General features: G+C 53.0%; 2 protein-coding genes across 11 annotated transcripts; one reads left to right on the top strand and one right to left on the bottom strand.

Annotated features, from left to right (window-relative positions):
• Window positions 1–2,107: 2,107 nt before the first annotated feature.
• Window positions 2,108–3,686, bottom strand: COMMD5 (COMM domain containing 5). Its single transcript, XM_059672631.1, has 2 exons — window positions 3,544–3,686; window positions 2,108–3,049 (listed from the first exon to the last, which is right to left on the bottom strand). Exon 2 carries the CDS (start codon window positions 2,991–2,993, stop codon window positions 2,319–2,321), a length of 675 nt encoding a protein of 224 aa, XP_059528614.1. The 5' UTR covers window positions 2,994–3,049; window positions 3,544–3,686; the 3' UTR covers window positions 2,108–2,318.
• Window positions 3,687–3,923: 237 nt separating this feature from the next.
• ZNF251 (zinc finger protein 251) lies at window positions 3,924–13,410 on the top strand. Of its 10 annotated transcripts, none has more exons than XM_059672625.1 (5): window positions 3,924–4,042; window positions 4,933–4,981; window positions 5,214–5,322; window positions 5,731–5,844; window positions 11,760–13,410. In XM_059672625.1, exons 2-5 carry the CDS (start codon window positions 4,949–4,951, stop codon window positions 13,220–13,222), a joined length of 1,719 nt encoding a protein of 572 aa, XP_059528608.1. In that variant the 5' UTR covers window positions 3,924–4,042; window positions 4,933–4,948; the 3' UTR covers window positions 13,223–13,410. The 10 variants fall into 10 exon arrangements, with proteins under 10 accessions (XP_059528608.1, XP_059528607.1, XP_059528606.1 ...); XM_059672624.1 differs by having other exon boundaries at window positions 5,190–5,322; XM_059672623.1 differs by having other exon boundaries at window positions 5,151–5,322.
• The last annotated feature ends 674 nt before the right edge of the window (window positions 13,411–14,084 follow it).

Raw genomic sequence — 14,084 nt, 5'->3', positions numbered from 1 at the left:
AGAAAGGGAGGGGAGAGAGAAACACTGATTTGTTCAGCCTTTTTTTTTTTTTAATATGTTTTATTGATTTTCCACAGAGAGGAAGAGAGAGGGATAGAGAGTCAGAAACATCCACCAGCTGCCTCCTGCATACCCCCGCTGGGGATGTGCCTGCAACCAAGGTACATGCCCTTGACCGGAATCGAACTCGGGACCCTCCAGTCCGCAGGCCGACGCTCTATCCACTGAGCCAAACCGGTCAGGGCTTTTTTTTTTTTTTAAATATATTTTATTGAATTTTTTTTACAGAGAAGAAGGGAGAGGGATAAGAGAGTTAGAAACATCAATGAGAGGTCGATCAGCTGCCTCCTGCACGCCCCCCAGTAGGGATGTGCCTGCAACCAAGATACATGCCCTTAACCAGAACCGAACCTGGGACCCTTCAGTCCGCAGGCCGACGCTCTATCCACTGAGTCAAACCGGTTCGGCTTGTTCAGCTTTTTTTTTTTTTTTTTTTTTTAAATATATTTTATTGATTTTTCACAGAGAGGAAGGGAGAGAGACAGAGAGAGTTAGAAACATCGATGAGAGAGAAACATCGATCAGCTGCCTCCTGCACATCCCCCACCAGGGATGTGCCCGCAACCCAGGTACATGCCCCTGACCGGAACCGAACCCGGGACCTCTCAGTCCGCAGGCTGACGCTCCATCCACTGAGCCAAACCGGCCTTGGCAGCATTGGTTGATTCTTGTATGTGCCCTGATGGGATCAAACCTGAAACCTTGGTATATTGGAACTACGCTCTAACCAGTTGAGCTACCTGGCCAGGGTAAGATGGAGAACACCTCAACCACCTGGTCCTAAATGGATGACAAAAGGCACAGATCATCTTCTGGTGGGGGTAGGGAAGGCTGGTGGGTGCCCCCACTTACCTGGGGTGAGGGTGGAAGTGGGAACATATGGCTGGGACCAAAAGCTGTGCCTCAGAAATCCCCCTCCCCCAGTCTGCTGACCCTCTAGTGGCCCTCAGAGTGGACTACCAGAGTAGACACAGGAACACAGCCATGGAGATAGCCAGTAAACTCCAGCTGGGTGCACCCGCATTCTGTGGCCTGGTGGGCAGAAAAATGGTGTGAAAATCCCAGTGGTTACCTGCTATTTGATGCTGCAGCTCCAAGTGACTGCCCACCCCCTGCTGCAGGGGCTGCTGAGAGGCTTGAGGTAGGTTCTGAGTAACAGGCCCATCTCCACCCCTGGGGTCAGTAACACAAGGGTGGCCTGCAAGGCACATTTCCTCACTGCTACCAGGTGCATAATTTTGAGCCATGGAGTCTCAGCCACAAGGTCCCACAGTGGGGGTGGTGCTCCTAGCACCCTGATGGGCTGGGCTCAGACCCAAGGTCTCCCTGATTGCACTGGACAAATGTCACTGTGGTAATCTTGCACACCAGAAACTCCCAGGTCTCAGTGGCTTTCAGCCCTAAATGTGTGTCCTCTGGGACCACCAACCAAGCTGACCAGCACACCCACCCTGGAGGTGCTGGGAAAGGCACCTGTTCCTTCCTGGGCTCAATACAACACCCAGTATGATCCTTCTAAAACAGCTGTTAGGGTAGGGCATGCCCTTGGTACCCTCACTCCCCTCTACTTCACTCCCCTTCTACCCAGAAGTCTCCCTTGGGTCACTGCTCCCTCACCTCTTGCAAGTCTTTGTACACATACCAACTCTTCTAGGAAGCCCACCTTATGACCCAATGTAAAACGACAACCCAATTCTCCCATAGTCCTGCTTCCCATTCCCTGGACACTGGCCTATTTTCTCATTTACTATATCCAATAACAAGCTACACCAAGTCATTTGTTAAGTACTCTGTAAAGTCTTCCTTTCCACACTACAATGCTGGCGCCTTGAGATCAGGGATTTAAGACGAGAATGCAATATCCACTCTGAAACACATGGTTCATAGAAACAAATGAGCAGAACACTCAGATGCTACCTGGGGCCCAGCTGAACAAACTTGGCATCTGCATAAAGACTTTGGACTGGACCCTAGACTGACTGGACCAGTTGGCCACCCTGGAGCAGCAAGTACCCACACCCAGCAATGCCACCAACAGCCAGGGGAGTTGTGTGCAGGGTGACAACACCCAGGAAGACATGTTTTTAATTGTTGCTTTACTACCAAATAAAGGAAAAACAGTGCTGACTTTATCTAATCAGAGAGTGACAGGGTTGCGTTCACATTCTCACTGAAGAGTGCCTCCTAGGCAGGATGGGCTTCCTTCTGGAGACGTCTGAGCAACTGCCCCCAGGTCACCAGGGCAACTGGGAGTGAGGTCAGTCCTGCAGTTTGTGCTCGCACTTCTTCTCCAGGTCAGCCATCTCCTTCAACACCAGGGCCACGCTGTACCGAAGCTCCTGGAATTTGGCTGTGGGGACCTCAAAGCGGTGTGCTGACCCATCCGAAAGTGTCAGCTGCATCAGGACACTGGGCTGCAGGGAGCGGGCCAGGGTACTGGTGGAGATTGCCACATCCACCCTCCACCGACAGTTGGCAATGTGGGGCAGCCAGGCCCCCTGCTGCCTGGCCACAGAGTCAAGGAGAGGCCGCTGGCTCCCAAACACCACACTGGCCAAGTCCACGACCAGGTCTTGGGGGATGCAGAGTTCCTGAAGCTGGTCCTTGAAGGCGTCGGGCTTCAGGCTGGCTGGGGGCAGCCGGAGGGCCTGCCGGAGCAGCGTGTGGGTGCCAGCAAGCAGGGCACCCAGCCGCTCCTCCGACAGGTGTGCAGTAGTCCCAAGGCGCTGCACAGCTTCACGGCAGTCCTCTCCCTGCAGGCCACTGACCACCAGTTTCAACAGTTTTCTGAACGTGCCCCTGTCCAAGTCCCCCAGGAGCCGAGGCATTGCTGCTACCTCTGGGGGGAGCTGGGCCCCCAGGAAACTCACCTGGCCGCTGTGACTGACACCAGGGTGATGCAAGTATGGAGCTACAGCTCCCACGGCAGACATTACGGCTTCCTCCTCTCTGATCAATCAGCTCAGAGGCAGGTCCCAGCTGGAACTGCCTGGAGGGGGTGGAGAGAAGCCTAGTGACTTCCCACGTCCTTTGGGTCAGTGACTGAGGACTGACCCGATTTCCACCTTCACGACAGTGACAGAGGGAACTACGACTGACAGCCCATGTGATGGGAAGCACCCTGGGATCAGATGGTCTCAGGAAGAGGGGAGGCAGGAGTTAGCAAGAGAGACGGCAGGGAAGGGAAGAGAGCAGCCACCGGCGCGGGGCAAGGAGTGACAGATATGAGGCCGGTTCGAGTCATGCCCTGAGCTCGCCGTGGCATCCTGGACACCTTACGTGGGCACGAGCCGCGGGCAGCGTTCTGCGGCCGCGCCCTAAGCTGCATCGGATCGGCGGGCCAGCGCGCCACTGTCGCGGACAGGCCTCCGGCCTCCAGAGTTACCCAGCCGCGGCGACCAAGCGACCGCGTGCCGCTCAGCAGCCCCCTCCCGGTAGGGGCCACCCAACCCACCGCGCCCACAGGCCCGAGCGGCCCCCCACCTGGCACTCGCGCGGTCTGAAGCCGAACGGCCCGAACAAAAAGCGGCGGGGCGGCCGGAAGCGACCCAAAAATACTTCCGGGAAGCTCTAGGACACCGGGAGGACCCGGTCCTCTCTGGTCCGCTGGCCCGAGTGTTTCCCCTTCCACACAGATTGGGAATGCAAACAGATTCTTCTCTTGTCAAGAAAAAAAAAAAAGGTTGTACAGGGTTGGCCCGGGCCTGGAGCGGAGAGTGGGCTCGATACTCGGGGTCCAGCCTGTCCTGCCGGTCCGCCAGCCCACAGGGACACTCTCCGGCGCCCCTCACCCCACCCGACCACCGACGTGAGTCCTCCGCGGTCCTAGAGCCGCCCCGGAAGTGCTAGGCGACCGCGCTGCCGTTTCCGGCCCCCGCGGCCTTTGAGGCAGTGAAGCGGGAGGGAGCGCCTGGCCCGGGTGCCGCCGGACCCCGCCCGTTCCGTCTGGCCCCGCCCCTCCTGGTGGACCTGCGACGCCCAGGTGAGCAGCCCCTTCCGCGCGCTTTCGCTCCAGGGCGGGCTGCGCGGGCGGGCGGGAGCCGCCGGGGCCGACTGCGGACCGTGAAAGAGCCAGCCGAGTGGGCGGGCTCGAAGGGAGGCGTGGGAGGGCCCAGCAGACCGAGTGCCCAGGCGGAGCCTCGGGAGGTTTCATCCGAGGTCGCGACGGGCAGGGACGGCGGCGCGGAGGCTTAAGTGACCTGCCCGGCGGGAGGTCGGCCCCGACCGGCTTGGGCGCGCGGTGGAAGCGTCGGGCAGTGTGTGCAGCCCCGGGCTGCCAGAGCTCGCGGGCCGGAGGGGGCCACCGGGGAGACTTGGGAGAATGAGGACCTCCGCTTGGCTGGCGGGGTGGCGAGGAGATGGGAGGCGACCCAGGAGGCTGGAGACGAAGGGGTGACAAGGGCGGCGAGCTTCTGGCTGCGTCCTGGGTCTCTCACCCCGTGGGTGGGGCGCTGGGGAGCTGCACAGCTTGTGCCAGGTGGGGCTCTAGCCCAGGTGGGCCCGGAAACCGGACCCCTGGAGCGGCCAGCTTTCACCCCTCAGCTCCCGGCGGCCCCACCGGGATTCTGGCTCTGCCAGTTGTAGTGACTCTCCGTGTCACTGGCAGTCAGGCACGCGCCGAGTCCTGCTGCAGTGACCCGCCTCTGACCGGCAACTTCTCCAAGACAATGTGCTCGTGGCCCCAGGGGGGCCGCTCCAGGAACCCACTGATGCCACCCTCACCCGCCCACCCTCACACCCTTTGGGCCCCGGAAGTTAATGAAGTGATGTAATGACGCTGAGTGGGTCTGAGTGTGGGTCCCCTCCCGCCGAGGGTGAGCGTTGGAGGCCCAGGCCAGGGCAGCCCCCCTCAGGTCCTGAGTCTTCCTTCAGATCCTGCTTCCCCAGGATGGCAGATGCACTCGGGCTTCCAGCGCCCCAGGTGAGTTCGCCTTCCTCCCTGCCTTCCCTCTTCTGGAGTGGTGAGCCCAGCCCCTGGAGAAGGGCTCTGGGATTGGACTCATGCCCTCCCCAGGGATAGGGGCTCTGGGAGCTCAGCCGGGTCCTCATGGCCGGCTGGTCCTCGGGCTGAGCGCAGCAGGTGTGCCTAGTGGGCGCAGCCCCAGGGCAGCGGCCACCTGTCGTTACAGGAGGTGGTGCCGCTGACATTCCAGGACGTGGCCGTGTACTTCTCTCGCGCGGAGGGGCAGCAGCTGGACCCAGACCAGCGGGCACTGTACAGGGATGTGATGCTGGAGAACTACGGGCACGTGGCCTCGCTGGGTGCGGTTCTCCCTGGGCTTGTGGTGTGGACCTCCAGGGAGCTCTGGGCCTGCTTCCAAACTTTGGAGCCCAAAGGGGAGGGTCCTGCCTCTTTCCCCAGGTGCCAGTCTGGTCTCTGCCTGGCTCCCAATTCCAGACTTCACTCTGCATGTCCGTGCCCACCTGTGTACCCAGGGGCAGGAGAACTGATGAGTTATTCTCCTTCAACGCTCACCTTCAGCCCCTGTTTCTCCTGACCTACCCCTTCCACTCCACCAACACACACATTTTGTGACCCCTGCCCCCCTCCCACCTGGGGTGGCGGTGTGGAGAAGCAGGAGGGCTCCGGGGAAACTCTACTTCTCACCTGGCCTCCAAGACCAGGTGGGCAGTGCTCTGTTCAGCTCACCAGTGCCCTCACCTCAACAGGACTCCCTGTCCCTAAGCCAGAGTTGATCTCCCAGCTGGAGCAAGGTGAAGAGCTGTGGGTCCTGGATCTCATGGGAGCTGAGGAACCGGAGCCCTTGAACAGCTGCAGCATAGGTGAGAGTAGGTGGGGCTGTAATGGGCTCACTTCCATGGGCTCCTGGGAGCAATCTGAACAGCGTTTTGTACTCCTGCAGACATTTGTGCCTGTTTTAACAGCTTTCATTTTACTGATTTGTTTGCTTGCCTTTTAAAAATACACAGTTCTTCCCGTTATTAGGGAAGTTTGCATTTAGTAATTACGTCCATGATAAACCTGTATAACAGCTTCATTTCTTTATATAATAGCCTTTCTATCTTCCTCCTTTAGACAGTAGCTATTGGTTACCTACCTATTACACAAACTTCTATTCTTTTTCTCCTGCATCTCCCGATCTTAGTCAATAGTATTTTTTAAGTATTTACCTTGTTCTGTTGAACATACTTTTATTAGTTGACTTGTCAGCACTAAGTGCTATCTCTGACTCCCAACTGCTGAGATGACCAGTGACGTGTTCTGCTTTCCACCTTTCTCTCCCCATTATCCTCCTATTTTTGGTCAGTTGTCAAAGCACATAACACAGTGGTCGGCAAACTGCGGCTCGCGAACCACGTGCGGCTCTTTGGCCCCTTGAGTGTGGCTCTTCCACAAAATACCACGTGCGGGCACACACGTACAGTGCGATTGAAACTTTGTGGCCCATGCACAGAAGCTGGTATTTTGTGGAAGAACCACACTCAAGGGGCCAAAGAGCCGCATGTGGCTCACGAGCCGCAGTTTGCCGACCACTGACATAACACATCATCACTCATATCCTCACCTTTGTTAGTACCCTAGGACTGAAACTACTTGTATTATTTCCACCCTGAACCTTTCTCCAAAATTTTCTCCAGCATTTTCTGCTTGGATGGAATTTACCTCTAGTAGCATAAAGTTGCTGGGTTTTAACAGAGACACAACTATGTCAGCCAGATCTCTGTCAAGATAAAGAACATCCCCATGACTCAGAAGACTCCCTGGGTGTGCAATACATGTTATTGAGCACATGCATGCCTTTTTTCACTAGAGATAAATTAAGAGCTGAATTGTTTGTTAAAACCATCATTCTGGCCTAGCTGGTTTAGCTCAGGGGGTAGAGTGTTAGCCTGTGGACTGAAGGGTCCCAAGTTTGATTCCAGTCAAGGGCACATGACTGTAACATCCAAAGACTATATATTTAAACAACAACACAATTCTAAAAGCCACTGTTTCGTTGTAAATTTGACTAAAGTGTTGATTGTGCTATTCTACATTTGCAATGGTATTAAGTTGTTATGTATGGTTAGTGCCATGATATGAACGGAATGCCCAATGTGGTGTCAGCTCCCCACAGTGCTCATGAGAAGAGTCCTCATTTAGGAACCTGAAGTCCTTTCTGGGGAGGTGGGAGAAAGGGCTGCCCAGGATTTAGTGTGGGTGCGTTGGCGCCCCTGATGGGGCAGCCCCCACAGAGTGTCCGAGTGTCCAGGCCTTTCAGTTGGATGAGAAAAGGTGGTTCTGTTTCTGTGAGGTTTTCTCATGCAGAGGAGCAGTAGTGAACACAGGTGCCTTGCTTTATTTTTAATTTTTATTTTTTAATAAATTTGTATTGATTTCAGAGAGGAAGGGAGAGAAAGAGAGAAGCATCAATGATGAGAATCATTGAGCGGCTGGCTGCCTCCTGCATGCCTCCTTCTGGGGTGGAGCCCACAACCTGGGCATGTGCCCTTGACCGGAATCCAACCTGGGACCCTTCAGTCACCAGGCTGGCGCTCTATCCACGACCTAGGGCAGTTGCCTTACTTTAGAAGTAATTACCCCAAAGGCCTCAAAGTCTTGGTGCCAGGTGCCAGGTGGAACCTGATGAGCGTTGAATGAGGGATAGGATGTTTCTCAGTATGAATGTGTCCTAGGGCCTGAGGCACTGGTTGTCCTCAGAGCTTGCTGTTCTAGTTCCAGCAGCGAACCTGCACAGGGACTCTTGGGCTGTGGTTGCAGTGACCTTATTAGCCTCCTTGGTCTGGTGTCCATTTGTCACCTTCTGTGGTGATTTCCTTTATATGTGCTGTCCTACCACCGATGACCTCTGGGAGGCAGCAGAGCCTCACCCCTGCTGCTGTTCGCTGCAATCATCCAGAAGGCCCTGGCAGCCAGGTGCCAGGAGCTCTGCCTGTTCACTTATCTCTTTTGTTTTCTGGATTCTGTTTTGGCACATTTTGGTGGATTCTGGTTCTGCTGGGTCTGCCATAACACCGATGACAGGGTGAGGTCACCCACATGGTAGTAAGCAGCTCTGTCCCCACAGAGTTGAGAACAGTGGAACGTTTTTACCAAGTGTCCCAAAGAAAAGGGGTAATATGTGTATGACAGCATGAAATCTATTTTTAAAACTCTCATTATATGAGACATCAGGGAGGAAATAGAATTTAACAGGAGTTTTGTTTGAATACTAAAAGACTATAGAAAATTGCCCTAGGTGGTTTGGGTCAATGGAGAGAGCGTCGGTCTGCGGACTGAAGGGTCCCAGGTTCGATTCCAGCCAAGGGCACATGCTGGGTTGCGGGCTCGATCCCCCAGTAGGGGGCGTGCAGGAGGCAGCTGATCAATGAGTCTCTCTCATCATTTTTTTTTTTTATTAAATACTAGAGGCCCGGTGCACAAAAATTTGTGCACTCGGGGAGGGAGGGGGGGTCCCTCAGCCCGGCCTGTGCCCTCTCCCAGTCTGGGAACCCTCGGGAGATAATGACCTGCTGGCTTAGGCCTGCTCCCGGGTGGCAGAGGGCAGGCCCAATCCCTAGGTGCAGCCCCTGGTCGGGCTCAGAGCAGGGCCATTTGGGGAGTTGGGGCACCGCCCCATGTCATGCACAGAGCAGGGAGGATCAGGAGGTTGCGATGCCACCCTCAGTCACGCTCAGGGTAGGGCCGATTGGGGGATTGGGGCACCGCCCCCTGTCACACTCAAGGCAGGGTCGATGGGGAGGTTGCGGTGCAACCCCCTGTCATGCACAGAGCAGGGCCAATCAGGGGGTTGGGGCGCTGGCCCCTGTCACCCACAGAGCAGAGCCCATCAGAGGGGTTGGGGCGCCGCCACTCTCACACTCAGGGCAGGGCCGAAGGGGAGGTTATGGCTCTACCCCGTCACACACAGAGCAGGACCCGTTGGGGGGGGGCGGGGGGGGAGGGGGTTGGGGCACCACACCCTGTCACACACAGAGCCGCAGAGCGATCAGGGGGTTGGGCAGCTTCCCCTGTCCCGAACAGAGCAGGGCGGATAGGGAGGTTGTGGCCCCGCCCCCTGTCGCACACAGAGCCGCAGGGCGATCAGGGGGTTCAGGGGGTTTGGGCACTGCCCCCTGTCACACTGATGCCGGTGCCGGGAGGCCTCGCGGCTCCGCTGATCCCCGTGCACTGGGTGTGTGTGTGGGGGGGAGTGTCCCTCAGCCCAGCCTGCCCCCTCTCACATACTGGGAGCCCTCAGGCGTTGACCCCCATCACCCTCCAATCGCAGGATCGGCCCCTTGCCCAGGCCTGATGCCTCTGGCCTAGGCGTTCGGCCCGGGCAGCGGGGACCCACAGCTGCAGCGGCCCCAGGATCGTGGGCTCTGCTTTAGGCCCAGGCAAGGGACCCCTAGCTCCTGGGACTGCCAGCTTCGACCGTGCCCAGCTCCCATCGCTGGCTCCACCCCTACTTCCTGCTATCACTGGCCAGGGCGGAAAAGGCGCCTGATTCTCTGATCATGGCTGGGGGGCAGGGCAAAGGTGGCCCCAGGGCTGCCTTTGCCCTGCCCCCCAGCTCTTAGCTCCCCCCTGGGTTTCCAATCACTGTCAGTGGCAGGGGGCTTCTTCCTGCTTTCCCTTTCGCCTCCCTGCATTGTGCCTACATATGCAAATTAACCGCCATCTTGTTGGCAGTTAACTGCCAACCTTAGTTGGCAGTTAATTTGCATATAGCCCTGATTAGCCAATGAAAAGGGTAGCTCGTACGCCAATTAGCATTTTTCTCTTTTATTAGTGTTGATATTTTATTGATTTTTTACAGAGCGGAAGGGAGAGAGATAGACAGTTAGAAACATCGATGAGAGAGAAACATCGATCAGCTGCCTTCTGCACACTCCCCCACCAGGGATGTGTCCGCAACCCAGGCACATGCCCTTGACCGGAATCGAACCTGGGACCTTTCAGTCCGCAGGCCGACGCTCCATCCACTGAGCCAAACCGGTCCCGGCTCTCTCTCATCATTGATATTTCTCTCTCTCTCCCACCCCCTCTCTAAAATCAATAAAATATTTTTAAAAAAATAATAATAAAAGTAAAAGACTATAGAAAACAATAACTAGGTACTGGATATTTTTGCATGCTAATGTAGATTCTACTCTCTCTCTCTCTCTCTCTCTCTCTCTCTCTCTCTATATATATATATATATATATATATATATGAATAAATGTATGTAAAACTTCTATTCTTTATATTATGGCTAAGACAAAATACTACTTTTTCCTTTAAAGACACTTTTTATTGCCCTGACCAGTTTGGCTCAGTGGCTAGAGAATCGGCCTGAGAACTGAGGGGTCCCAGGTTCGATTCCGGTCAAGGCCACATGCTCGTGTTGTGGTGCTTGATCCCCAGTGAGGGGTGTGCAGGAGGCAGGCAATCAATGATTCTCTCTCATCATTGGTGTTAAACTTTCTCTCTTTCCCTCTCACTTTCTCTCTGAAATCAATTTTAAAAATATATTTAAAAATACTTTTTATTGAAAAATAACTTACATACATAAAATCACACCATTTATTGCTGTAGCGCTTACTGGATTTTCATAAATTGAATGTGGACACATAACCACCAGATAAGAAACAATGTTATCAGCAGCATGGAAGCCCCCTTTCTGACCTTCCAATCACTGATCATTGCTACCCCAAGGATAACCACTAAGTTTTGTTTTGTTTTGAACTTCATATAAACTGAATTGTTTTCCCCATCAGAATTATGTGTGTAACATCTGTGAGTAATAGACAAGGATTGTTTCTTCAATTCTCATCAACACTGGATATCATTATTTTTTAAGTACTTAGAATAAAGCCTAAGGTTTTTCTTTTGTTTGTTCGTTTGTTTGTTTGTTTGTTTGAATTGATTTTAGAGAGAGGAAGGGAGAGAGAGAGAAACATTGATGTAAGAGAAACACATTGATCAGTTGACTTTAGCACATGCCCCAACTGGGGATCAAACCTGCAACCTGGGTATATGCCCTGATGACGAATTGAACCCTCCACGTTTTGATGTACGGAACAACACTCCAACCAAGCCATCCGGCCAGGGCAAGTCTGAGGTTCTTGAGCTTGTGTTGGTGCTCTCATGACCATTCCCTGTCCCATCTTGCCATTCTCCCCTCCTCATACTTCTTGCTGCCGCCACAGTGAGATTCTTGAATTTGATGGATTTTGTCACGCATCACATCCAGGGCCTTGCCTGCCATTGTTGACTGTGTCATCGTCGGGCTCTAGCTGAAACCACTTCCTCCCAGAGGTCTTCTGTAATCATGTAGATCAGCTTGGAGGCCATGCTGTATTTCCCACATTTCTGCGTAGTTTCCCTGTCACGTGATTTTTCATCCTTGTTAAAAATTTGCTTAATTGTCTGTCTACCTGAATACTATGTAAGCCTCAGGAGGTCAGAGGCTGTATTTGCCTTCCAGTTATATTCCTTACCTAGCACATGCCTGGCCTAAATATTTGCTGAATGGATTAATTTGCCAATTTGATAGGTGAAAAATTATAATTTGTTTTAAATTTCCTTCCTTTGATTACTAATGAACCTAAATGTTATATCCTGTGGACTGGTCATCCTTACTTCTCAATTCTGCCTGTCACCTATATTTATTTTTTACAGAATGCTTTATGGGTGCTTTTCGACGCATTTTGGATATTATCCCTAATGGATGGTTTTCTTCAATAATGCCTTTCTGCTTTTGTGTAACAGATTTTGAGATTGGGACCGAGAAAGACTTGTCCATTTTAAACCAGAAATGCTCTGAAGAAGTAAAAACCCCAGAAGTGATATCAAGAAGATTCTCGGGGTGCAATCCACAGGCACCTGTGTTGCAGGGAGTTTGGGAACCTGAGGATAAAGTAGAAGGACACATGTGGGATTCTGTTGGGCAGAGTTTCAAGAAACTTCATCTTCACAAGAGAGTTTTTAGGAAAGAAACTGCCATGTGCAGGGAAAGGTCTCCAGGAGGAAGAACCCAGGAAGGTGGTACCTTTGATGGAAACTTGAATCTGAATCAAAATGCTGTTAGACTTCAAAGAAAGAAAACAGGAGAGAGAGCTTTTACATGTGAAATATGCAGCAAAACCTTCAGATACAATTCAGACCTAACCAGACATCAGAGAAGTCACACTGGGGAAAAACCCTACAAATGCGGTCAGTGTGGGCGAGCCTTTGCTCTCAGCTCAGGCCTCATTCTGCACCACCAAGTTCACACCGGAAGTAAACCATTTAAATGTAATGAATGTGGGAAGACTTTTCGTCTCAATTCCCACCTCGTTCTCCATCAGAGACTTCATACTGGAGAAAAACCTTTCAGGTGTAGTCAATGTGGGAAGGCCTTCAGTCGTAGTTCAAGTCTTATTCAGCATCGAATCATTCACACAGGAGAGAAACCGTACAAATGCAATGAGTGTGGAAAAGGCTTCAGCCAGAGCCCGCAGTTAACACAGCATCAGAGAATACACACTGGCGAGAGACCGCACGGGTGTGACCAGTGTGGGAAGGCCTTCAGTCGAAGTTCAAGCCTTATTCAGCACCAGAGGATCCACACTGGAGAGAAGCCCCATGTATGTGACCAGTGTGGGAAGGCCTTCAGTCAGAGCTCAAGCCTTTTTCTCCATCACAGGGTGCACACAGGAGAGAAGCCCTATGTTTGTAACGAGTGCGGCAAAGCCTTTGGTTTTAACTCTCACCTCACTGAACACGTAAGGATCCACACGGGAGAGAAGCCCTATGTTTGTAACGAGTGCGGCAAAGCCTTTAGCAGGAGTTCAACTCTTGTTCAGCATCGAAGGGTTCACACTGGGGAGAAGCCTTACCAGTGCACTGAATGTGGGAAAGCCTTCAGCCAGAGCTCACAACTTGCCCTCCACCGAAGAGTTCATACTGGAGAAAAGCCCTATGAGTGTGGTGATTGTGGAAAAGCCTTCAGCAGGAGGTCAACCCTCACTCAGCACCAGAGAGTTCATACTGGAGGGCGCTCTCATGCATACAGAAAGTGTGGTTCAGCCTTTGTTCCTGGCTCCAGCCTTAGGCCACATGGGCAGGTGCCCACTGGAGAGAAACACTCTGTGTGTGATGGACACAACAGAGCCTTCAGTCGTGGCACCAACCTTGTTCTACATTGGGCGATTCACAAACGTTTCATGTTTTCAGAATCAGTCACTGTGTAGCCTTTGGGTCTGGCTTCTTTGATTGAACTCCAGATGCATCGTGATGTGTGTGTGCCGGTAGTTCCTCCCCCTTTACTGCCCAGTAGCATCCATTGTACAGGAGGCAGTTTGCTGACCCATTCCCCACTGAAGAGTATTTGGGTTGCTCTGTCTGGAGCAAGTATGAATAAAGCTGCTGTAAGCATTTATGACAGGCCATTTTGTGGATCTAACTTCTCCATTCTCTTGAGTCACAGAGAGTGGGCTACATGGTAAGCTTATGTTTAACTATTTAAAGAGTTTAACTGGGAAGTTTGAGAAACACTGGTCCAGTTCATCTCCATGGTGTGAGGTACCCTGCCATCCTGACTCAATGCTGAGACTGCCCCGAGGAATCTTTTGTCTAACCCACTCTCTTTTTTTTAATATACTTTTATTGATTTCAGAGAGGAATGGAGAGGGAGAGAGAAACATCAATGATGAGAGATAACCAGTGATCTGCTGCCTCCAGCACCCCCCCCCCCACTCGCTGGGGATTGAGCCCACAACCCAGCCATGTGCCCTTGACCGGAATTGAACCCGGGACCCTTCAGTCCACAGGCCAGTGCTCTATCCACTGAGCCAAACAAGCCAGGGCTGTCTAACCCACTCTTCATTCCTTCCAGGCCAATTCTAATATGACCCCTGCAAGTCTCTTCTTCAGTCTCTGCTCCCACCCTCCCTGTGTCTTGGGGAACTTGGGGTCATTTCTGCATTAGGTTTAACATTTGTCCTGGGATTTGCTTGACTTCACCTGCTCATGTTCTGCCTCTCCTGTTAATAACAATTCTCCAGCACAGAACCTCTTCCGAATGTGGGCTTGGACAGCCCCGTGTGGTCTTCT

This window comes from Myotis daubentonii, chromosome 17, assembly GCF_963259705.1.
Source record: "Myotis daubentonii chromosome 17, mMyoDau2.1, whole genome shotgun sequence".
NCBI classification, from domain to species: Eukaryota; Metazoa; Chordata; class Mammalia; order Chiroptera; family Vespertilionidae; genus Myotis; species Myotis daubentonii.
The sequence above is the reverse complement of the archived record's forward strand: the minus strand, read 5'-3'. Positions and strand labels throughout refer to the sequence as shown.

Coding starts and splice junctions, on each gene's coding strand:
- COMMD5 (XM_059672631.1), bottom strand. CDS start 2,993: ATGTCTGCCGTGGGAGCTGTAGCTCCATACTTGCATCACCCTGGTGTC.
- ZNF251 (XM_059672620.1), top strand. CDS start 4,832: ATGACGCTGAGTGGGTCTGAGTGTGGGTCCCCTCCCGCCGAGGGTGAG. Junction 5,323..5,730: donor CGGGCACGTGGCCTCGCTGG/GTGCGGTTCTCC, acceptor TCACCTCAACAG/GACTCCCTGTCCCTAAGCCA. Junction 5,845..11,759: donor CTTGAACAGCTGCAGCATAG/GTGAGAGTAGGT, acceptor TTTGTGTAACAG/ATTTTGAGATTGGGACCGAG.